The following is a 23,529-nucleotide window of genomic DNA, read 5'->3' on the forward strand; positions in this document are numbered from 1 at the left end:
GTTGAGATGAAGTCTTTATTTTATTCAAGTGCTTCCTGTACTAAAGCTTTTGCTCAGGCACTTTTGAATGGTGTGTGTGTGTGTTTGTATGTGTGTAGTATGTGTTTAAATAAGTTTTCAAGGTGTAAACAGTTAAATTTAGGAATGAATTCTAAGTAAACCAGTGAAACTAGTTCTCCGTGACCTACTCAACTTCTAGCCTTCCCTAAAGTATCTCCTGGAATTGAACCAAAATAGTTTGGTCTTGTTTACAAGGATCCTAGAAGAGAAATTAGGACATTACAAATTCCTGAGAGAATCCCCCTACTACACCTTCATGTTATGGAGGATGAATTTCCTCATGGTAGATTCCATTTTCAAATGTATCATTTATTAACTTTGCCTGAATAAAATATTATAATTTACTACTCAAAAGCAAAAGTGATGTCACTTTTTGTGATATTAATGTCATGTTATGTTTATTTCATGTATCTAGTTAATGCAAATTTTCACAGTAAAATTGATTAGGGAAATTACTCAGCCATACAATTTGTCATATTTGACCATAACCATAATATTGTAATTTAGCAATTTCTGCCTTTCATTTTTCAAAATGTATATCTAAAGAGTCTAATTCTTTTTCCAACCCTTGTTGCAGTTTTAAAGTTACTTTCCCCATTTATTTATACTTTCAATAGTCCTTAAAATATGACAGTGCAGAATTGCATAGAATGGGTTTCTGCATACATTTTTTAGTGCTTTGATATTAATTTTTAAGGATGCATAGATTTAGACATAAATTTGCAACCGATTTCTATTTCAGGAACTGTGCTTGCTGCTAAAAGACACTATTGATTCAAGAGTCAAGCACTACTTAGAAGCTCGTAAACACCGTGGCCAGTGGAAACACACGGAATGCACACAATCCAGTCCCTTGTCCCTAAAAGGTAAGGTCAAGTACAATAGTTTTAAATATTGTAAATAAAATGAAAAAATGGTAGAAATTATTTTTATTCTGTTTTTGATTACTATAAATGACATAGTCCCTACCAGGAAATCCAGTGAACCTAGTGTCTAACTTAAGTGATTTTACATGTAAAAATATATATATTGTTTCTGCCATATAAGAATATATATTCTTTATATGTAAAAGTTCTTAAGTTAGACTGAATCTCTCTCTCTCTGTATACACTCACATCACATACATATTATATGATTTCACCTAATGCCAAAATTACAAAACATAGAGATTACGTCCTTATTTTTTATCCTTGTTCTGTATGACAAATAGGTATATTTCACCTACCACGTTTTGTTGTGATTAGAATTGGTAGTCATTTAATCAGCTCTGTTACCACAGCTTGGTAGCAGGGTTTGTTAAGTTGTGATCTCGTTTAGCTAATCGTATGCAGAAACACAACAAAACAGGAGGGCCATTTATTTAAGCTGGATATTGTAGATAGGTTTTATTGTGGGGGAACAAAAAGGGGAAGTTTTAAAATAACTGTTTTAATATCTGAAGATACTTCTTACTCAAATCTAAGTCTGTAGAACTCTTTTAGGGCATAAACTACTTGGTAGTTTCCCTTCCCTTTCTTGATTGCTTAATTATTTACTCCATTATCTTTCCAGGTACTAAAGTTAAGCTGACTGGTTTGTAATTCCCCAGGTTGTCCTTATTTCCCTTTTTATAGACTGCCATTATATTTCCCTTTTCCAGTCCTCTGGAATCTCTCCTGTCTTAAATGATTTTTCGAATATAATCATTAATGGCTGAGATATCTCCTCAGTCAGCTCCGTGAGTATTCTAGGATGTGTTTCATCAAGCCCTGGTGACTTGAAGACATTTAACTTGTTCTTTCCCAGTTTTAGCCTCTGATCCTACCTCATTTTCACTGGCATTCACTATGTTAGATGTCCAATTGCTACTAACCTTTTTGGTGAACCCCCCCCCCCCCCAAAAAAAAAGTCATTGAGCACAACCGACATTTTCTGTTACTATTTCTGTTACCCCCATTGAGTAATAGGTCTACCCTGTCCTTGGTCTTCCTCTTGCTTCTAATGTATTTGTAGAATGTTTTCTTGTTACCCTTTATGTCTCTAGCTAGTTTAATTCTAGTTTAGTGCCTTGGCCTTTCTAATTTTGTCCCTACATGATTGTATTATTTGTTTATATTCATCCTTTGTCATTTGACCTATTTTCCACTTTTTGTAGGACTATTTTTTGAGTTTCAGATCATTGAAGATCTCCTGGTTAAGCCAGGGTGGTCTCTTGCCGTAATTCCTATCTTTCCTACACAGTGGGATAGTTTGCTCTTGTGCCCTTAATAATGTCTCTTTGAAAAACTGCCAGCTCTCTTGAACTGTTTTTTCCCTTCAACTTGCTTCCTATGGGAACTTACCTACCAACTCTCTGAGTTTGCTAAAGTCTGCCTTCTTGAAACCCATTGTTTTTATTGTGCTGTTTTCCCTTCTACCATTCCTTAGAATCATGAACTCTACCATTTCGTGATCACTTTCACCCAAATTGTCTTCCACTTTCAAATTCTCAACCAGTTCCTCCCTATTTGCAGTACCAGTGCAATTACTGTTATGAATATTAATATGAACATATATTTTTATTAAGCACAGCAAAGATTAAATACAGTTTTGGTGGCTCATTAGGGCAGCAAATAATTGTAGAAGCCTTTATAAAAATATGTTAGGAATACATGGGAACTAGCTTGCTATGACATGACTATTTTTTTCCCACAAGTACAAAATAGAATATAAGTAGAAAGTGCTGGAGGCCAGTAAAGATTTTTTTAAAAGCCTTTCCTGCAAGTTGGGAACCTTAATTTATCCCCCTAAAAGAGTGAACTGTGCAATGTTTATAAAGCATGTGAACTTTTAGATCCTCTTATATTTCTGGTTTTGAGAAAACAAATAGAATTTTCCTATGAAAAAAGAAAAGGATACCATTTTAAAAAGAAATCCTGCTAAGGAATGTTTTTTCCCACTGAGAAACATTTTTAATATATATATTTTTAAAAAGGTAGCTGCCCAAATAAAGTGTGTTTAAAAGTAATTGTGTGAAAATAAATTTAATTGTTCTCAGATGCGCAGGCAGGTATCTTGTATAAGTTGTTAATCTGAGAGTATATATGAAGCCTGACACATTTGTGAGTTGTTAATTTAAAGCAACCTTTTAATTAGAAAACTGGCACGCTGTTCCAGCCCTGGCAAACTGATGATCTATGTGTCTTGTCTACATTTCCCCTGATAACAAACACCCTAAAGGCAAATACGTCAAAAGAAGTCATCAGTAACATTAATGACTCCATTCTGACCCTGGAGGCTCTAGATTTTGGATTTGCCAGAACTATCATCCCATTCACCTTGCTGGATTAATTCCCATGAATTACTGATAGATGGAAAATAAATGTAAAAAAAAGAAAATTCCATGGAAACTCGATTTGATGTTGAATGTCCTTACCAAGTCCTCTTTTTACGCCCTCTCTGCCTTAAATGTTTGAGTTGGAAGCCCTGTCTATGGTGCCTCAATACAGCACTCTGAGAAAATGAAGTGCTTTGCTTAAGTCCAGCATTCATATATTCTTCACTAAGCCAGTACACCTAAGAAAGAAACAAAGGAATGTGTGAATGTTCACCAGGGCAATCAGAATCCATCTCATCAGGAGCCAGCTAGTCAGAAGATCCACAGGCCAGTAACTTTTACACTTTACCAGTTACCAGCACTTAAACAAGGCAATAAAACCTTTAGTTAATAGATGGTAAAAATATAGTATCTTTGGGTTCTACAGAAAGGAACTGGAACCCTTCAGAATAAGTCACTGCACACAAGATCTGGGAAATGAGTACTTCACAATCTGAACAGTCCTTAGTGTCATACAAAGAAATGTGCGCAACCACTCTGTTATATTTTGTATTGCAGGAAAAAATTCATGTTGTGTTGTAATGGGGTTAATAGAAGTTCCTAAACATCTTCTAAAGCTGAAAAATGTTATAATTGGGGATTTCCCCAGAAGTGGGAGCCAAGCCACCTCTCTTTGATTGGCAGTCTGGACCTGCCTCTTAGGGCTGCGGAGCAGAGAGGAGTCCATTGTTAGAATGGCCACCTTGGATATTTCAAGGAGAAAATCATCAGCTAACAGATTTCTCTGTCTGACGTTATGGAGGTATATATTGCCTTCCCTGTTTGTGACACATGAGTAAAATCTCTGTGCAAGTTACTTGTTAATTTACACAGCTCTTTCATTTACACCCACACAGTAGTGTGTGGTGGGTCGCATACCATCTCATTAAGAAATCTGTGGGTGTTATACACAAGAGAAGAAGAAAGAAAAATGGGATAGAGAATGGAAAAAGGGGAGAAAGTAGCCAAAACAAGCAAGTTCTTCCTATTCTTCCTTCTGTTTGAACAATTTCTCTGCCCCTCCCAAATGGCCAGTGTAACTTATCTGCCAAAGTAAGCTTTAATTTAGTCTTTAGTCATTGGTTTCAGAGTAAACTCTCTATTTCCTGTGTTTGATCTAATGTCGAAAAGTGTTTGATTTTGGTTTATCTTATTTTTTAAGAGAAAAACGCAGTGGGATAGATTTACAAAGATACAGTTTTCCCCCCATCCAGTTTGCATGCCCAGAGATGTGCAAGATGGGCATTGAGCTCGTAAACCTCACTAGCATGCCCATATGAGGCGTTCAGTACATGCAAGTCAGCCCTTCACAAAAATTGCATCTTGGAAAATTTGACCCATTAAGAACTGGGCTTTCTACAGAAGTGTAAGTTGACTTGTTATCTCTTAACTTCAGACCCAGCTTATAGAATTTGTGAGGTATCATCACTGTGCTCCACTTTTACCAATCACTGACATCCTCTCATAAGGACATTTTCAAGCATGCTAGTCTACTGCTTTCCTTACTCGGGGGAAAGTGGCTGCTCTTCTGCCTGACAGTAAGGGGCTGCAGAAACAAAGCAATAAGAGACTGAAAAGAGGGCTGAGCAGCGAGTTCAAGGGCATAGTATGATAAAGGAAGAATGATGGGAAAGTTGGGAAGAGGGTAAAGAACAGACAGGGAAAGATGGAACATTGGGAAGGAATGAGAAAAGGGTTAAAAGGTAACTTGCCAAGTCAACAAGGCTAGGTCCTTCATCTCCCACGTAGTAGCTGGAGTGGGAAGGAAGTACCTAGCAAACTGTGACCTCCTCCTTCTACTTCTTGAGGGAGAAGGGAGTTGGCTGTGTTTATTCTGCAAGACCCTGTCTACACGACAAAGTTTTGCTGACACAAGTTACGTTGGCGTACAGCCGTTGCAGTTAGTCCATCGCTTGTGTGTGCATATTTGGCTCCTTGTGTCGGCACTGCACATGCTCACCAAGAGTGCTTGTGTCGATCCACAGTGCAGTGCACCATGAGTAGGTATCCCAGTGTGCAACCCGCCACAATTCAGCACACTGTCTTTTGGGTAGTTTTGGGAATGCAAGACAGGGCAGAAACGACTCGCACGGAGGTGACTGAGAATGAGAGATCAACTTTCCATAAGGCAGTGTTCTCCGTCCCATAATATCATCTATATCCCATAATTTTGTGCCTATTTTCAATTTCCTACTAACCCGCGTGGGACTTGTCGCTGTCTGCCAGCTCTAACAGAAGCATGGAGCCTGCACAGCTCTGCACTACTGTCATGAGCATTGCAAACATAGGATGCACAATCCTTTGGTATTTGCTGAGCCACAAGAATAACCATGGGGAACATGGCAGTTTCCTGGCTGTCAGTTTGCTATGAGGACATAATGAGAACCTATTCAAGGTTATTGGTGGCATTCATGGATCCGCTGCAAATGGTGGATCACCACTTCTGGGTCTGAGAAATGAGCATTGACTGGTGGGATCGCATCGTGATGCAGGTTTGGGATGACGAGCAGTGGCTGCAGAACTTTCAGATCCACAAGATCACTTTTCTGGATCTGTGCGCCAAGCAAGCCATCCAACACCAGGGACACCAAACTGAGAGCTGTACTGACAGTGGAGAAGCGAGTGGTAATCACATCGTGGAAACTTGCAACACCAGATTGCTACCGATCAGTGGGAAATCCACAGTAAAAGCTGTTGTGATACAAGTAGGCCGGCCCATTAATAGTCTCCTGCTACACAGGACTGTGACTTTCAGCAATGTGCAGGACATAGTGAATGGCTTTGCGGCTATGCAGTTCCCCAACTGCAGTGGAGAAATAGATGGCATGCACATCTGCCTGACAGTAAGGCACAGATCACCTTGCTGCAGAGTGCATCAGCAGAAATGGCAACTTTTCCATGGGTATGCAAGTGCTGGTGGCTCCACAGGCATGCTTCATTGACATCAATGTTGGCTGGTCAGGGAAGGTGCATGACGTTCTCATCTTTAAGAACACAGGACTGTTCAGAAAGCTACAAGCAGGGACCTTCTTTCCCAACCAGCAGATTGCTGTTGGTGATGTTGAAATGCCAGTAGTGATCCTGGGGCATTCAGCCTATTTCTTGCTCCCCTGACTCATCAAGCTGTAAACTGTCCACCATGACAGCACCAGGGAAAGATTCAACTACAGGCTCAGCAGGTGCAGAATGACAGTTGAATGTGCTTTTGGTAGACTGAAAGGGCGCTGGCGTTGTTGACTCACCATATTGGATCTCGGTGTGAGAAATATCCCAATGGTTATAGCTGCCTGTTGTGTCCTACATAGTATTTTTGTAGAAAAGGGGGAAAACTTGCCGCAAGGGTGGAGGGCAGAGGTGGAGCGGCTTTCTGCTGAGTTTGAACATTCCAGCACAAGGGCTATCAGACAAGCTCAACAAGGAGCTCTATGGCTTAGGGAGGCTTTGAAAGAGCACTCTAACAGCGATCCACAGTAACATCCTGTGTTGCGCTGTGCTCAACCTGGCGCTGCAGTTTGGGGGCCTGTTAGGAATTGTGTGGTGCTTGCTGCACATCTGTGCATATATCACTGACAGTGTACCTATTAATGCTGGGGTGCTTACTGTACACTGGTGAAAATTACACTGTTTGGCACTGAGTTTGTGGGTTGTGAGTGTACAAGACCACTACTTTCACTGTCATCAAGCATTGTGCACTATGTGTTGTAAACTAATAAAGATGGATCACTTTCAAAACAAAAGAGTTTTATTCACTTCCAAAAACAGCTCCAAAAAAATCTCTGAAGAGCTTAAGTGAAATGCATTTTAACTTAAAACAATTGAGGAACCTTAATAAATAAACAAGAGGAAGGAACATTGATGTCCATTGTAGCTACACGTACACCAACTGTGGTTCTCACAGGTCAGTGTATGGGAAGCTATTCTTGTCCAGGCTTTCCCCCAGTGTATAGTGGTAGAGGTAAGCATGCAGGCCCAGAGGCCATGTTGAATGCTAGGAGAGAAAGGGTGGTGTAGGGAGGAGCTGTGGAGCAGTTCTCCACAGACTGCAATGGGAGTCCAACCCCGGATTGTTGAATCTGGAGGTCCATAATTGTCTGCAGCAGCTGAGTTTGCTGATGGAGAAGCCCCATTATGTCCTTGTTCATCTGCCTCTCCTTTTCCTGTGCCTCCCTCCTCTCCATAGAATCATAGGGTTAGAAGGGACTGCAAGGGTCATCTAGTCTGACCCCCATCTGAGTGTGCCCCACTTCAGCACCATGCTGTGTTAAGGCAAAGATCAGACTAACTGGTTCTTTGCTGGCCTCATACACGGGAGGCACCATGGCCCAATGGCAAAGGAAAGAGCAGACAGATGAGTGGAAGAGCTGGGAACAGAACCCAGGTCTCCATAGAGTCTGCAATATTCATCCCCCAGGCCCTCTGTTCAAGGTCTGATGCAGCTCTGGCTTGCAGCATTTCACAGAACATGCCCTCTCGCCTCCTCTTTTTTCTCCTCATCTGAGTCATTTGTTCTGCTGATGTGGAAGGGGTGTACCCCTCAAAGCTGCAACAACTGCAGCTACAGATAAAACACACTTGAGGTACCATTATCAGTATGGTAGGAACGGAAAGCGAAACTTAAGATTCAAAACTCCCCCCTTTCATTGCTCCCTAAAGTGTTAAACAAAACATGCTTAGTGACACTTCTGCTTTGGAGTGCTTGTGCCCGATGCCACTCTCCGCTCAAGCCATGGTGAGTATGACCCACCATGGGTGAGGGAAATGAGCAGGGAATTGCTTGGTTGCATGAAACTATGGGTATAGGGCACTGGCACTGAGTACTGGCACCATTTGTGAGAGTTGGTGGTTTTAGCTCATGTCTCACTCCTAAGGGTGACAAAGGCCCAGAGAACAAGCTATTGCGGGTGTCCTGAAGTCACCTGGGCCTGTATGCTGCTAGCCCATTTACAGCAATGGTGTCTGTCAAAGTTTTTGCCAACTGGCGTGGGAAAGTGTCCTACCATGGAGGAAGAAATAAGACTGCCATCCCTAGAAACTTTCAGGAGAGGATTGCAGTGTACCTCCATGGAACATAAGAATCACCATCTAGCCTAATATCCTGTCTTCTGACAGTGGCCAATGCCAGGTGCTTCAGAAGGAATGAACAGAACAGTCAATCACTGAATGATCCATCCTCTTGTTGTCCACTCCCAGCTTCAGGCAGTCAGAAGCTAGGGAAACCCAAATCATGGGGTTGCATCCCTGACCATCTTGGCTAATGGCCATTGATGAACCTATCCTCCATGAACTTATCTAATTCTGTTTTGAACTCCTTTGTAGTTTGGCCTTCACAACATCCCCTGCAAGGAGTGCCACGGGGTGACTGTGTGTTGTGTGAAGAAGTACTTCCTTTTCTTTGTTTTAAACCTGCTGCCTGTTACTTTCGTTGGGTGACCCCCTGATTGTTGTGTTATGTAAAGGAGTAATTAACACTGCCTTATTCACTTTCTCCACACCATTCATGATGTTATAGACCTCTATTATATCGCTCCTTAGTCATCTCTTTTCCAACCTGAAAAATCCCAGTCTTTTTAATCTCTCTTTATATGGAAGCTGATCCATATGAACAGCCTAATCATTTTTGTTGCCCTTCTGTGTTCCTTTTTCAATTCTAATATATCTTTTTTGAGATGGGACGACCAGAACTGCACACAGTATTCAGGGTGTTGGCATACCATGAATTTGACCATGGATGAAGTTTCATCGAGATTCAAAGGACATCCCTGTGTACCTAAATAAACTGCTCCCCATACCCTCTGCTCCCACCTAACTCTAGAGGGGAATGAAAAGCAGATAGCAACTCTTCCTCTATGTGTTGTACCACTACCTCTTGCAGTACAAGTAAATTAATGAAAAGTTGATAGTTGTGTCCTACTAAGTTGGGGGTGCCATCACTGAAATGGGAAATGTATTTAAACATTTACCTGAGGCTCTTTCTCTTGCACAGGCTCGCCTGTGCTCTGCTACAGGGACTGGCTGGACTGCTGTGGAGTCAAAAGCAGGTCCTGGCTCATGGCACAGCTGGATCCCCCCATCATCAGTCCCCTCTTCTCCTCTTCCTCTTCCATCTCCACCTCCTTCTCTTTGCTGTTCTTGGCAGGGGCCTGCAACTTGGGTTCCTGCGAGGTATCTACAGTTGTGTGCACACTGGTGGTGGGGTCTCTGCCCAGTATGGCATTCGTCTGTTTGTAAAAGCAGCAGGTCTGTGTCTCAGCCCCCGATCGATCGTTGGCCTCCCTGGCCTTCTAGTATTCCTGCTGCAGTTCCTTGGCTATCACGTGGCACTGCTGCTGGTCCCCGTCGTACCCCTTCTTCTGCATCCCCTGAGCAATCTGCTCGTGGATGCCAATATTTCTACAACTAGTCCATAGCTGTGCTTGCATAGCCTCTTCTCCACACAGGCCCAGGAGTCCAGTATCTCCTGCCTCCTCCAGGCAGAAGTGTGTTTGGAGCATGTAGCCGGCTTGGTCAGCTGGGCAGTTGTGCACAACAACAGAGGGCAGATAGAGGTGTGCTTTCCAAGCTGGACAAGGAAAAGGTATTTCAAAAAGGTGTGGGGTTTTTTAAGAGGTGGGGGCTTTCCCGTATGTGTGGCCTTTGGTCAGTAGAGCAATTCCAAATGCAATGACAGTAATTAGAAAACAGGATGTCACATGACACCCGAACTCCTGACTTTATCTTTTTTCCCTCCTTCTGTATGAGATCAAACCTCCTCTTTTTTAATGCACAGGAAATGTGAAATCAACCAGCATAATAAAGACAAAGGTGCATCCAAAAGATCCTTCCAAAGCATTCTGCTCTCGCATCTCAATTTCATCTTTTTTGGCGCTTCTTAAAATCTTTTAGACAGTATCCCTTTTAAATTCCTCTCACTTGCGATCAATTAAAGAGTGCCTATTGCTGCTACAGGAGGTGAAGTTTATTTGATACTTGTCTTCCTCAGCATTTCTCAAACTGTGGGTTTTAGCTGCATGAGTTTCTTGTTTCTCAGAGAGATAATTATAGCCCTATTTATCATTTAATGACTTATGGCCCAATCCTGCAGACCTTAATTGACTTTTACTCCAGTTTAAATGCAATATTGTGTGCAGTGACTGTACTTCAAATGATCCTATAGGCCCAGATCCTGTAATCAGATTCATGAGGCTGGACAGACCCCTGCATATATACAGAACCCCACTTAAGCCAAATGGGGCTCCGCATGGACACAGGGACACCTGTGCAGATCTGATTGCAATGTCAAAGCTTTGGTGAGTTTGTTCAGCATTTTGTTGTGCCAATCCATTTAATCTACTTTGCGTCTGTCAGTGGAGATGGTTGCTCCCAGAAGTAAGCAATAATTGTTTCCCCCTTATGCTGGTGGTTTCTTAAAAATATTTTGATGGGGTGGTTTTATTTTTTATTTATTTCTTAATATTTTACATTTGTTTGTATGTCTGATGTATGCATACTTTCCATATTTTATTTGGGATATCAATTTCTTGGGATTTTAACTGCAAATCAGGCTAGCAGAGAATTTGAGAGGAATAAATATCTCTTGTTTTAGCAAAAATCTTTCTTTTAAAATGTCTTTAAAAATTCCAAAATGCAGAAAAACATAGCTGGTATTTCAGGCTCTCTTTCCAGAAGAGGGAAATGTTTCCCATTTTAATAGTGTGTGGGCTTTTTTCTTTTGGTAATAAATTGAATAAAATTCTCACTCCTGGCCTCCCGCTCCTCATCCTGTGGTTGCCCTTTAAAAGCTGCCAATTGTCTTTGATCAGTAGTTCCCAAACTGTGGTCTGTGGAGAGCTGGCTGGTCACATGACTCCAACCCTCTTATGGAACACTTTCCTAATATTACTTTTCCATGTAAGGAATTGCTGTAATTTTCCCAAGATGTTACATGATCACAGATGGAGGTGGTCCAGTGAGTCTTTTCTAGATAATTAAATAGCATTACCTAAGTATTGGCACTATGCAAGATACAAGGATAGAGAATACTGAAAATGTTGAGGTAACCTGAATCTCAGGCAAAACTGGTAAACTTTTAAGGTTGAGCACTGTACCTTCTGCAGCCCCCATGAGTAGCATAATTTCCCTGAGCTCAACTGCAAGAATCTTTCCCTCTCTACCTTAAGTCCCTCTTGAAGAGCCACTTCTTCTGTGCTGCTTACTGTGAATCTTGTTGACATATACATATGAAGGTGGGTTTTTTTTAAATGTTGTTTTCTATTCCCACTAACTTCAGTCTACTTGTCTGACTGTCCTTCGATTGTGAGCTCATTGGGTCAAGGATCAATGTTTGTATATGGTTACAGCAATGTTGAATAGTGATCGATATCCCCCAACTTCTTCTGAAAGGCACTTCAGAGACTGCACGTTTTAATGTAATAACTAATATAAGTTTTAGTAATGTTCAGTACATGGGGAGGAGGGGGTGAGCCAAAGGGAATTAGACACCCAATGAATTTCAGTGGGGTTTGGACGCTTAACTCCCTTAGGATTTTTTGAAAGTCCTAACCAGAATGTTTGTAATAATTGTGCCACTTTTCCATGTATTCCCTGGAGTACATTTCTTAGTAAATATGGCTTAGGTATTGCTAATACACCAATAACCTTAGTAGCTAGGACGTTGCATTTACTGCATATTTCTGATTAAAATAAGTGTATTTTTTCACTGAATATGGTTACAGAGTTATAGATAAATAACAAGAAAATCTGTTTACTAATAAAGTCTAAACTGTTGTTGTCCAACTTCAAAATACGATGAAAATTGTATTTGAGCTTTAAAATTATTCATCATTCATCTCTTTATCACTGAATCTATTCAGACTTTTTTGCAGTTTGCGTTTGAACTTTACTCTCCCCAGCTTGTGTGTTCTGGTGCTGGGAATTTAGAGCAACACTTGCAGTACCCTTTGAGCTTTATGTATAACAGAAACTTAGCCACTGAACACTAGTAACAGACTTTAAGAAAAATAAAAAAGCTGAAGGCTGTTAGCCACGTCTCTCACTGCCCACACTCAGACCTGGTCCACACTAGAAAATTAGGTCGCCATAACACTGTTGCTCAGGGATGTGAAAAATCCACACCCCTGACCAGCGCAGTTAAGCTGACCTAAGTCCCTGTGGAGACAGTGCTAGGTTGACAGAAGAATTCTGTCTGTCAGTTCTTCTGTGAACCCAGCTACCACCTCTCGGGTAGGTGGATTACCTGTGCTGGGAATCTCCCATCGGTGTAAATAGTGTCTACACTGAAGTGCTGTAGCATTTTAAATGTAGGCCAGAACTTAGTAGTTAGTGATGAGTTTTCTTTGGGGTCTTTTTCAACTGATGATCTCACCTGATTTGAGCATTATTGAGTCTATATTTGTGTTTTATAGGGTAAAGGTGAGAGTAATTCCTTTTGTATAGTAATTAAAGATCAGTTGTACTTGATTTATTCATGGGTGTAGTCCCATCAGCTTCACTGGAAATACTCCCATGAGTAAGATTAGCAGGATTTGAGCCAGTGTAGGTTTCTGTTCAGTTCTTTGTCGTAGCTTTTAAGATTTTCAGTTTTGGGGGCTTAGTAAATGAATCTTGTGATTAGTACAGAAACATGATAGCTATTTTCTTGTTAAGATTGTAACTATCCTTTGATTAGCCTGATTTTTGACATGCATACCCACTCCCACTGACTTCAGAAAACCTGCTTCCCAATTATTTTGTTTTGCGGGAGGTAGGAAAGGAGCAAGGATGATACAAAAGTTATTTTAGAAATATTTAAACAACAGAAGAACATAAGAATGGCCATACTAGGTCAAACCTATGGCCCATCTAGCCCACTATCATGTCTTCTGACAGTGGCCAGTGCCAAATGCTTCAGAGGGAATGAACAGAACAGGGCAAATTTTGAGTGATTCATCCCATCAGCCAGTCCCACCTTCTAGCAATTGGAGGTTTAGGTACACCCCAGAGCATGGGGGTTGCATCCCTGACCATCTTAGCTAATAGCCATTGATGGATCTATCCTTCATTAACTTATCTAATTCTTTTTTGAACACAGATACACATTTGGCCTTCACAACTTCCACAGCTTGACTGTGTGTTGTATGAAGAAGTGCTTCCTTTTGTTCGTTTTAAATCCGCTGCCTTATCAAAATGCAAAAATACCCCAACCTAACCCTCTGTTAGCGAGTAGGCTGAAGTTGTGGTATAATGGCTTGATCTAGAAACTCCAGTATGTGTTATTCCATTATGTTTCATGAGAGCACTGTAGTGGTTTAGGAAAGATGGTGATCCTGATCATGCTTCTAGGGTACTAGAACTTCATTATACTGTTAACTAAATTGTCTGTTAATGAAAGTTGGGGGTTGACCCCTAAAGAAGAAGCTGGAGGTTCAGTCCCGGGAACCCAAAGATCTGCATTGCCTTGTTTCTTTCCACTACATCAGCTCTTTTGCAGGGAGTTCTCCATCTGCAGGTGCCCCTGGAATTTCCCAACCCGAGATGAGGCTTTCACAGCATGAATAGTGGGAGGTGCACATGCTTTGACCCTCTCAGTCTGCTCCTTCCCCCATAGAAGGAACTCCTGGTCCAGCATAGGGAGAAGAACAGTACATAGAAATTTCTGGCCTCCCCTTCAGCACAGGGTTGAATATTAAGTGCCCCTCTGCACAACAAGTTTCAGGCACAGTTTGGATCTCTGTGGATTCCCAGTGAAGCTAATGAACTTGTTCCAATTAAACTTTTGTGTATAACACACACACAGAGAAAAATATATATAATTTTCCCTTTTTGTTGCAAGGATAGATTTGAAAATGTAAATCACTTGCTAGGATCGAACACTTGTCAAAGCAGTTCTCACAGGTAATTCATAGTCCTTCCCCAGCAAAGCCCAACTTATCTTCAAATTAGAACTGGCCACCAGAACTTCTACCTTGAGTCTCCCCCAACCCACCCAAAAAAGAGATGGGCCAAGATAGAATCTTCCTCCCCAGGCACTGCTTAGCTCTGTACAGTTTGTTTCAGTACCTCCTCCAGTGGTGCTAGTGAGAGAAATCTCACCTATAGCACTTCCCAGAGAAATGGGCTGTTGTGCTTGTCTTTAGCAGCAGAATCCTTCTCTACTTCCATGGCAACAGGGTGTGGATACGGTGGTGGCAGAATCTTCAACCTTTCAGTGGTGAAACTGGCAGTATCATAATTTTTATTTTACCCCTTCTCCTTCAGGAGACACTTGGTGATCCCTTCCCCTGACATGGCAGTGGCACTAATTTTGACTGGTACAGGACACAGGGTTAAGGGGAAAAGGTAGAAAACAGCAAAACATGCCACTTCCTGAGCTCTGTGACAATTTACTTCCTTGTTCATACTTCAGCAGCTGTAACTCTGAAGGCCTCATCTCCTGTTTCTCCCATTCATGTGGTGTTTGCCAAGTTTGTAATCTTGACTTGCTGAAGCAGTAAAGGAGTGTAGTTCAAAGAGCCTATGGAAGAAATGGAAAAATAACAAAGTGCAGACATTTGTTGTTGTGGTTTTTAAATGCTTAAAAAAATTAAAAATCCCACAACCTAAAGATATTCCCAGATAGCATCTTTCAGATGATTAATGTTGAAAATAAATACCACTTCATTTAAAAAATGCTGTATTTTTTTTAATGAATAAACGTGACAAAGAAAGGTAGTTTGGAGTTAAAGTTTTAAAAACATCCTTAACACTGACCATTAAACAATGTCTATCTGCTATCCACCAGCAACCCCTTTCCTTCTATTTACTGTATGTCATCTCTGTTTCCTTTTTTTTTGCTGTATTTTTAAGATAGGAAAAAATGAAGATAAAGATAATTACAAGAAAATGTGTGTGTGTGAAAAATATACATATATCAGAGTCTATATATCTTCACACAAACATTAGAAATATTAGCAGCGAAAGATCTCTCGCTATAGAAAAAACTAGATAATAGTTCAATACTGATAATCATAGGTATACAGAAATAATCATAGGTATCTAGTGTGATCATATCTTCTCAGTCACCTATCAGATTTGGCCAGAAGCAATTGGACACTTCACTGATCTAAAACTTTCAGGGCCAGACTTTAAAATAGCTCAGCAGCTCCCATTTAGCCACATAAATTAATGGCTGAATTTTCAGAAGAACTCAGTGCCCATTTGTCTTAGTGGGAACTGAGCACATTTGAAAATCTGTCCAAGTTGTGGCTGCTGAGTGATTTTGACTATCTGGCCCTAACGTTTCTTGTTGACTCTTATGTGGGTTGTATGATTTCTCATTTCAACAGCTGTTGCTCTTGAAAAGATTTTTTTCTGTACTCTGTTTAGATTCTAAAGCTCCCATAATCTCTTGGTATCAGGTATTTTGGTTAGTGAAGAATGTCAGTTCCCAAAATGATATTTAATCTACTTGGTACCTTCTTCCAGACCTGATTAAACATTGGGCACCACAAAATGTGAGTAACAAATCACCATTACAGTATGTTCCACTACAAAGCATTTTAATCCAGTTTGTTCAGTATTACTGCTGCCAGTCTTAAATGGAATTTTCTGCTGAATAAGTTTGATTTTGAGACTGTGTGTGGTTTTATTCATGTTTCAACATATCTTCTTCTATCCACTAACAACATGGCACTCTGGATCTCTGCTCTAAGCATCCCTCAAATCCTGGGTTCAGCATTTCAAGGATGTTTGAGTACCTTGCGTTAGGAAGAATGTCTAAAATGGCAGAGAGAAGGTGGTTCTGACAGCATGTTCTACTAGACTTTTGTTAATTCATTCTTCAAATGTTTTTCCATGGATTCTGTGACTCTGAGGGGCATTTTTTTAAAGAACTATCAGGTAACTAGATCTGTGGGTCAAAGTCCCTTTTGGCCAAAATATTGGCTGGATTCTGCTCTCACATCAGTGTAAATCTAGGCTACCTCTACACTACAAACCAGTGTCGGCATAGATACACCTGGAGTGAAAAGCAGGCTGCTTACACACTGTTGTGTAGCTATACAAGTCCATGAAAGGCTTCCATACTCACCCTTTACAACACTCGTATGTTGGCCCATCCCATATGCAATCCTCTTCTCCCTTTTCTTGCTCTTTCCAGGATGCCACTCAGACTAACAACACAGCCCCAATTTCTTCTTTGCAAAAACTCTCATATAATCCTCCCTTCTTACGACAAAATTTGACTTAATGTTTGGTCATTGAAATGTAAGCAAGTTTGAGAAGGTACACCTCTACCTCGATATAACGCTGTCCTCGGGAGCCAAACAATCTTACCGCGTTACAGGTGAAACCGTGTTATATCGAACTTGCTTTGATCCACCAGGGAGCGCAGCCCCGCCCCCCTGGAGCACTGCTTTACCGTGTTATATCTGAATTCGTGTTACATCGGGTCGCGTTATATCGTGATAGAGGTGTAATGCAAGAGAAAATTCTGCTCAACAACCTTAAACACAATTGCAAGTATATTCAGTATTCACTGTTGGCCCTGATTTCAGTAACAATGCAGGCAGGTTGAGTGCACGTCTGAATGCACAGCACTGCTAATGCAAAACATTTTTGTTTTTTGGAGTAAAAGCAAATATAGTTTAAAGTCCAAGAAATCTTTTGTTTTGGCAAATTCCACTTGATTAGCATCTCAGCTCAATATCTTGATAAAAACAAGAGGGAGATTCTCTGCTAACCATCTGTTACACTTAACATCAGATAAAATGTTACGTCCCAAGTTGAGTTATTTATTATATATAAATAGCTTGTTCATTTTTTCTTCATTAGCCAAGCAGTTACTAGAAACCATAATTTTATAGTCTTGGTAATTTATCAAATGAAATTATGTCATTTATATTAACTCCATAAATTACTAACTTTAATTTGATCGTAAGAAGTTGGTGCCAAAAGAATTAAGAAACCCTTGTTCCAGCTAAAGCAGTACAACTGAGGCACCTCTAAACTTTTTAGCTACAGTTGTGAATATTCATTTTCTTGAATTTGTGCATCTGTATTGTAAGAAGTTTGTGGCATAGTGGTAATAATGCCTGTGCAGTGCTGGGTGTTTCTAAAGTTTGCGAAGTACCCTCGAGTTCCCTCAACTTCAAAGCGAGTTGAAAACAGCACCTAATAGGCTCTAACCCTATACAAATAATGGCCTAGGGAAAAGGAAAAAGAGTTGTTTGGACTTTTTAAAAGATCCTTTCTTTCTTTTAAAAGCACACCATCAATTGGAAAGTAATACTTAAGTATAAAAACGATGTATCTAGTATTGGTACAGGTAGCGCCTAGATTACTATTTAAAAAATAAATTAGATAAAACATATTTCTCTATTTTTACAGTTTTGTTTTTGTTTTTACTTTTGATAACACATTCTTTCTCTCTCCTGTATAGTAGGTCAGTTAAGCTCCAGTCCTGGAAACACTTACGCACATGCTTAACTTTAAGGATCTGAGTAGTCACGCTGGACTACGGTAAAAGTCTGGGGACTACTCACATGCTTAAATTTAAGCTGTGTGTACATGTGTGCAGGACTGGGTCCTCAGTCAATTTCTACTGTTGTTTGAGTGGGTCTTTCTCACAGCTCCAAGGGAGAGAAAAACGTTTTTTTAAATAAGAAAAATATGACTGAAATCACAAATACTGCAGGAGGTCAAAAGGGGGAGGTGTGGCTCCTGAGAAAAGGTTTTTAATGCTTGTTTTTAAATAAACTAGATTTCGGTTTAATAGTTTCCCTTTAATAAATTCATCTAATTTTCTTAAATTAGTTCAACTTTAAATGAATGAGACTCGGATGGAAAAATTGAGAGGGTTTAATTTTTAGATTAAAATGTAGTTCAGGTTCGTAGAAAATCTTCAGATACACAGGTATTATATGTTGCTAAAGAGAGTGAAAGTGCTGTGGTTACAATGTAAGCAAGAAAGCAGGGATTAAAAAAAACTGCAAGAAATATGATTTCCTTAGAAATGCTGGTAGGAATTTTACTTAATTGCAACCAGAAGCTTGACCTGGAAGTGTAATGTTTTGACCCGCTAGCTGTCTGGTTTCCTAAATGTGTTGTTTTGTGCTCTTTAAACTGAGAAAATTTATTTTACACATGTTTAACCCTGTGTGTCCCTAAAAGCACCAATGTAAAAATGACATCAAATCACCACCAGCAGCAGTCCCCTAAAAAACAACCCAAGCAAATTAAATTTACAAGGGAAGAAAATTCTTTTAGAAATGCTTGTTAAATGGTGCAGCTCTTGTTACTTTAATTGTCACAAGAGGTGGTTTCAGGCACACTTTATATGGTTGCAAGATAAGCAGTATCTTTTATTTTTGATGTTACTATGATATACAGCAATATTCTGCTTACCATCCTCTTATTCTTAAACTGCATTGCCATATGACAGATGTAGAGAGAAAATGTAGCATTTTTAGGTTTAAAAAATCCTTTTTCTAATTTATTTTTTTCATTACCCATCATGTAACCTTTATTTTCCTATGCTTAGAAAATTTTGCTGCAGTACTTAACTGAAAGGTTGACTGAGCTAGACTAAGAACCTGCCTGGCAAAAATATATGGGCATTCCAAACTTTACTCACATGAGTAGTTCCATTGGCTTTAATGGGACTATTCATGTGAGTACAGTTATGTATGTTTGTGTTTGCAGGATTGGGCCAGACTTTCCATGTGTCTGTATTTTAGGGGCCTCTCTTGCTAAGACTTACACATGTGCTTAACTTTATACACTGTGAATATCATTCCTATTGATCTCAAAGGGACTTTGTGTAAAGATAAATAAATATATGAGTGCAGTAGCCGGGCCTTAATTTGTAAAATACTTACTGAAAAAAGTAAATAACTAAAATTTAGTAAAACTGGTACAAATTTAGACAAAGCTCTTCATCACTTGAAAAGTGAAAAACCAATTTGCGGATCCTTTGTGGACACATTAATAGGATTTAGTAAATTTCAGCAGTGTCATAAAGGCAAATAATAAATGTAATTTCTTTTATCATTTAGAACATTAATTTGAAAAAAATGTCTGGGTTTTTTTTTAATTCACTAAACAAATCCATGCAAAGCAAAGAGATTTAAATTGATAAATCTTTTAGAGGAAAAAGAATGGAAGTTGGCAATCTCATGTTTGTTTATTTGCAGAATGTTTTTTCACTATCCTTTTAATTAACAGAAATATTTAGCTTCTATTGTGGAAACCAAAGTCAGGCTCACAACACTAACTCACAATTTAGAAATATCTTTTAATAATTAAACTAACGTCAACAACTTAAATTATAAGTTACATAAAAAGCAAGTGTATTTTTGTTTGAACTGGTGTAATATTGACATTTGTTTGACTTGTTCAGACTTATAGTTTCTGGATTGGTTATGTCATCTCTTCTATATCATCTCAGTTTTCCCTCCTTGAATGAGATTGTAAAGAGAAATGGAAAAAGTCACTTTTTCGATAGTATGACAACTGATGCTGGGCCAGATCCTTACCTTGTGTGAATTGATGTAGCTCCATTGAAGTCAATGGAGTTACTCCAATTTCCACTAGCTAAGGTTCTGGTCCATTATTTGGAATACACAGGTAAGGAATTTGGGCTTTGTCATATAGCTGAGTTGTATCTTTGTCATATAGTTGAGTTGTATACTGACAGAAACAAGGTGGATGAGGTAATATCGTTTGTCTCTTTCACCAACAGAAGTTGGTCCAATAATCTTTCGAGCTCCATAGAGCTCTTCTTCAGGTCTAGGAAAGGTAATTGGAGTGTCACAGCTAGATTGTTAAGCATAAAGAGTTAACACATGTTGCAAGAAACCATTCAAATACTGACAACAGTTTGGAAATTCATAGTGGTGGCCAGTAAACATAAGGGTATTTCCTTCTTTGCAGTCAAGGCACTAGAACAATTTTGTAATCGAGACACAGTCTCCTCTCAGTTTTTCATCATTATAACAGGTGGGTCTTATATTTTAATCCCTAATATGTCATCATGGCATGTAAACTGGTGTAAAATCACTATTTTTGTAAATTACTTTCACCAGACAAAAGCATGTTAGAACAGATTTTTATCCCATTCCTTTAGATCTATGGTTCCCTTCCCACCTCATACTATTTAGATGAAAAATATGTTGGTCCTAATTTTCTAAATTAGACGTCATCGTCTTTTGTGGGGCGGGGAGAGTGGGGGAGGTGCAATGACTTGAATTCACAGCTTTCCACCTGCTGGATTAATGCTTTCCCATGCATTACAGGTGCTAAATAGAGTGTTCTTAATTGAAGGCACTAAATTATGCCCACAGAAATGTAGGCTTGGTATGGAAATTATACATAACTAACTAGCTATTTGTGATTATACTTCAGGTCGAAGTACTTCCTGGGTTTTTTTTAGATTATTTAAACCCTAAACCTTTTCTTGAATTGGAACTTAGAATGCAAGGTCATTCCCTGGGGAAAGTCCTTTTATAACACAGTTTTTCTTTAGAAAAAATCCATTTGGCTCTTTTAAGCTGTTTCAGTGAAAAAGAAATGTTCTTCTGGTTTAAAGGATGCAGTGTCAAGTTAAAATGTTGTATATATAATTTTACATATACATTTTTAAAGCAGATGTGTTATTAATAATCTAATAATTTAATTGTAATTTGCTGTTCACTGTTTATACTCTTAGCATATTTGTGACTCTTCATTCAGCCTGGGCAATGAAAACAGAATGTTCAGTCTCCGCTTTGGTTTTAGTCCATTTCTAATCAGTTTCATTTTGTTTTTCATTAGCTCTGTTGCATGGATTGCACATGCTTGAGTGGAATGTTCTTAATAGACAACATAAATCTAGAAACCATACTTCTGTCTTATTTCTTTTCCATGCCTTTTGTTACAAGTAGCCCTAAAGATAACTATTAGTGAAAGAGATTATAGGGGGAAATATTTTTTTCATCTTTTTTACTTTGTGCTTTTGACAGCATTTTGTGTCTCGTCATTTTCAGTGAGATTGCTCACTCAAGTAAAACTACACATGTAATTTCAAATCAAAGGGGCAATTTTAATCCAAAACAACATGTCAGAAATTTAAACTGGCTGAGATGTGAGAAAAAATTAGATCGGGGATTTTCAGCTTGGGGTCAGGACCCCTCAAGGGGTTGCAAGGTTCTTACATGGGGGGTCATGAGCTGCCAGCCTCCACCCCAAACCCCGCTTCGCCTCCAGCATTTATAATGGTGTTAAATATATTTAAAAGTGTTTTTAATTTATAAGGGGGGGTCGCACTCAGAGGCTTGCTATGTGAAAGGGGTCAGCAGTACAAAAATTTGAGAACCACTGAATTAGATGTTTTGGAAAACAGCAAGAAAAGCTGTACAATCAGAAATGTAGGAGTATCAGGTATGAAAATGTTTTGGGGGCAATCGATCTTCTTAGGCCTGTCTTGTGGTTTTGGAGAAGACTTTGCAGAATTCAGTAACAGAGCCATGCAGGTGCCAGATTTTGCTGGGAAGTGAACACCTGCCAGGCTATTCCAGATAACTCAGCAGCTCATAGGCATTTTCCCAGGCTCCCAGATGAATGGTCTCTAATAGCCGTGGGAGAGGGCTTTCCACTGTTATACACTGTACCACAGGCTCTTCTTGGCAGCCTTGTTGGAAGCTCAAGTCAACTTGGCTGTAATTCCTTTGGAAAACAAGTGTTGCTGGATAGTTTTACAGTATAAACTCAGCGTCTGATATTTCCTCTCAGTGTCCTGGGACTGTGAAATATATCAGGCAGGGCAAATTACCACTCCCTTAAAATGCATTACTCACTGGAGCACATTGTTGCTTAAACTAAACTGCATCCTTGCTAGGACTCCATTTATTCGGTCACGTTTTGGTTTCCAGTGTCTCAGTGAATGTTTTTGGAACTCTGATATGATGACTTAGATGTACAGTTTCAAAATCAGAATATCCACTCCCCTCAATAGAAGTCTCATTTCTGCATTATTTACTGTAAACTGGAAAACATTTTTCCGATTTCTGTGTTGGCTGCAGAATACACAGGCTCTTCAGATAGGAAGAAGAAGGCATTTCTGTAGTATCTTCATTTCTTGATCTTGTGTAAGAGAATAGTTAACTTGCAGATATTTTTCCTTGGAAGGAGCAGAAAGAACTCTATAGTGTTAGTAGCATTGCAGCGCTGCTGTATTATCAGCGGACATTGGCACAGCTGTCGTTTTGCTAACACAAACTGATGTTACTGGATGGAGCAGTTCAGAAGTTCCAAAGACATTAATGCACTAGCAAGAGGTTTTTGAAAATATTTGTTAAAAATGGAATATAATGTTCTTTTAAAATATATTACACCCCGATGCCTGGCATGCAGATATCCACATCTTAAAACACACACCACAATTAGCAATAACTGGCACCCTTACTAGCATTCTCAGCAAAGAGTGGAAGGATGGATGGGTATGAAGACTGAACTTCTCTCTTACAATTAGTCAGAGTTCTTCCAGTTCTGGGTTGATGCACTCTCGAGAAACAGCGTGGCAAAGTGGCTCAACCATGGCTGATGCTGTTCCTTCTCTTTTATCCACAGGGGTTATGAACACGATAAATGGAGGACTTCAGGGTCTAGAGCTGTCAACAGTAGCTTTTACACATTAGATTCACTTTTAAAAGAAATGTACTGATTGCTAGAATCAAATACACAATATCTACATTGCAATTTCTTTTCATTGCATGATCATACATTTAATACTCAAATATAGATGCAGCTATGAAGAAAACAATTTATTAGGTGGGTTTGATGAACACAAGTTTTAAATCATTGCATGTAAATATTTTTCACCTCCTAAAAGAAAGAGTGAAGAAAATTATTCCTGAGGTGCAGCAATTGTACTAATTGATGCAAGCAGATACAGACTGCATTCATCATTTAAGTGATAAACTTTGGCTGCTAGAGCTGCTGTACTGACATGATATCCCCTATTAACTGATCAGCAGAACGATATTTAATTGAACTGCCTTTAGAGCCTCATGACAATATAGCTTTCCTGCTGGTAGAAAGGTTCCACAAGGGAAGAATCAATGAAGAGGGGAAATTAAAGAGACATATTTAACAATATCTTAAATTACGTTTTGGACATATCCTGTATGACTCTGCCACCAGCAGAA

General features: G+C 39.5%; 1 protein-coding gene across 3 annotated transcripts in view; it reads left to right on the forward strand.

Moving 5' to 3' along the window:
- The window catches only part of SLX4IP (SLX4 interacting protein), a 122,293-nt gene that overhangs the window by 68,944 nt on the left and 29,820 nt on the right, over nt 1–23,529 (forward strand). For all 3 annotated transcript variants that reach the window (XM_034764130.1, XM_034764129.1, XM_034764128.1), the window contains one exon: nt 803–926. In XM_034764130.1, coding sequence (XP_034620021.1) covers nt 803–926 — 124 coding nt within the window. The remainder of the gene's footprint in view (nt 1–802; nt 927–23,529) is intronic.

The sequence above is a fragment of the Trachemys scripta genome, chromosome 3 (genome assembly GCF_013100865.1).
Source record: "Trachemys scripta elegans isolate TJP31775 chromosome 3, CAS_Tse_1.0, whole genome shotgun sequence".
Classification (NCBI taxonomy): domain Eukaryota; kingdom Metazoa; phylum Chordata; order Testudines; family Emydidae; genus Trachemys; species Trachemys scripta.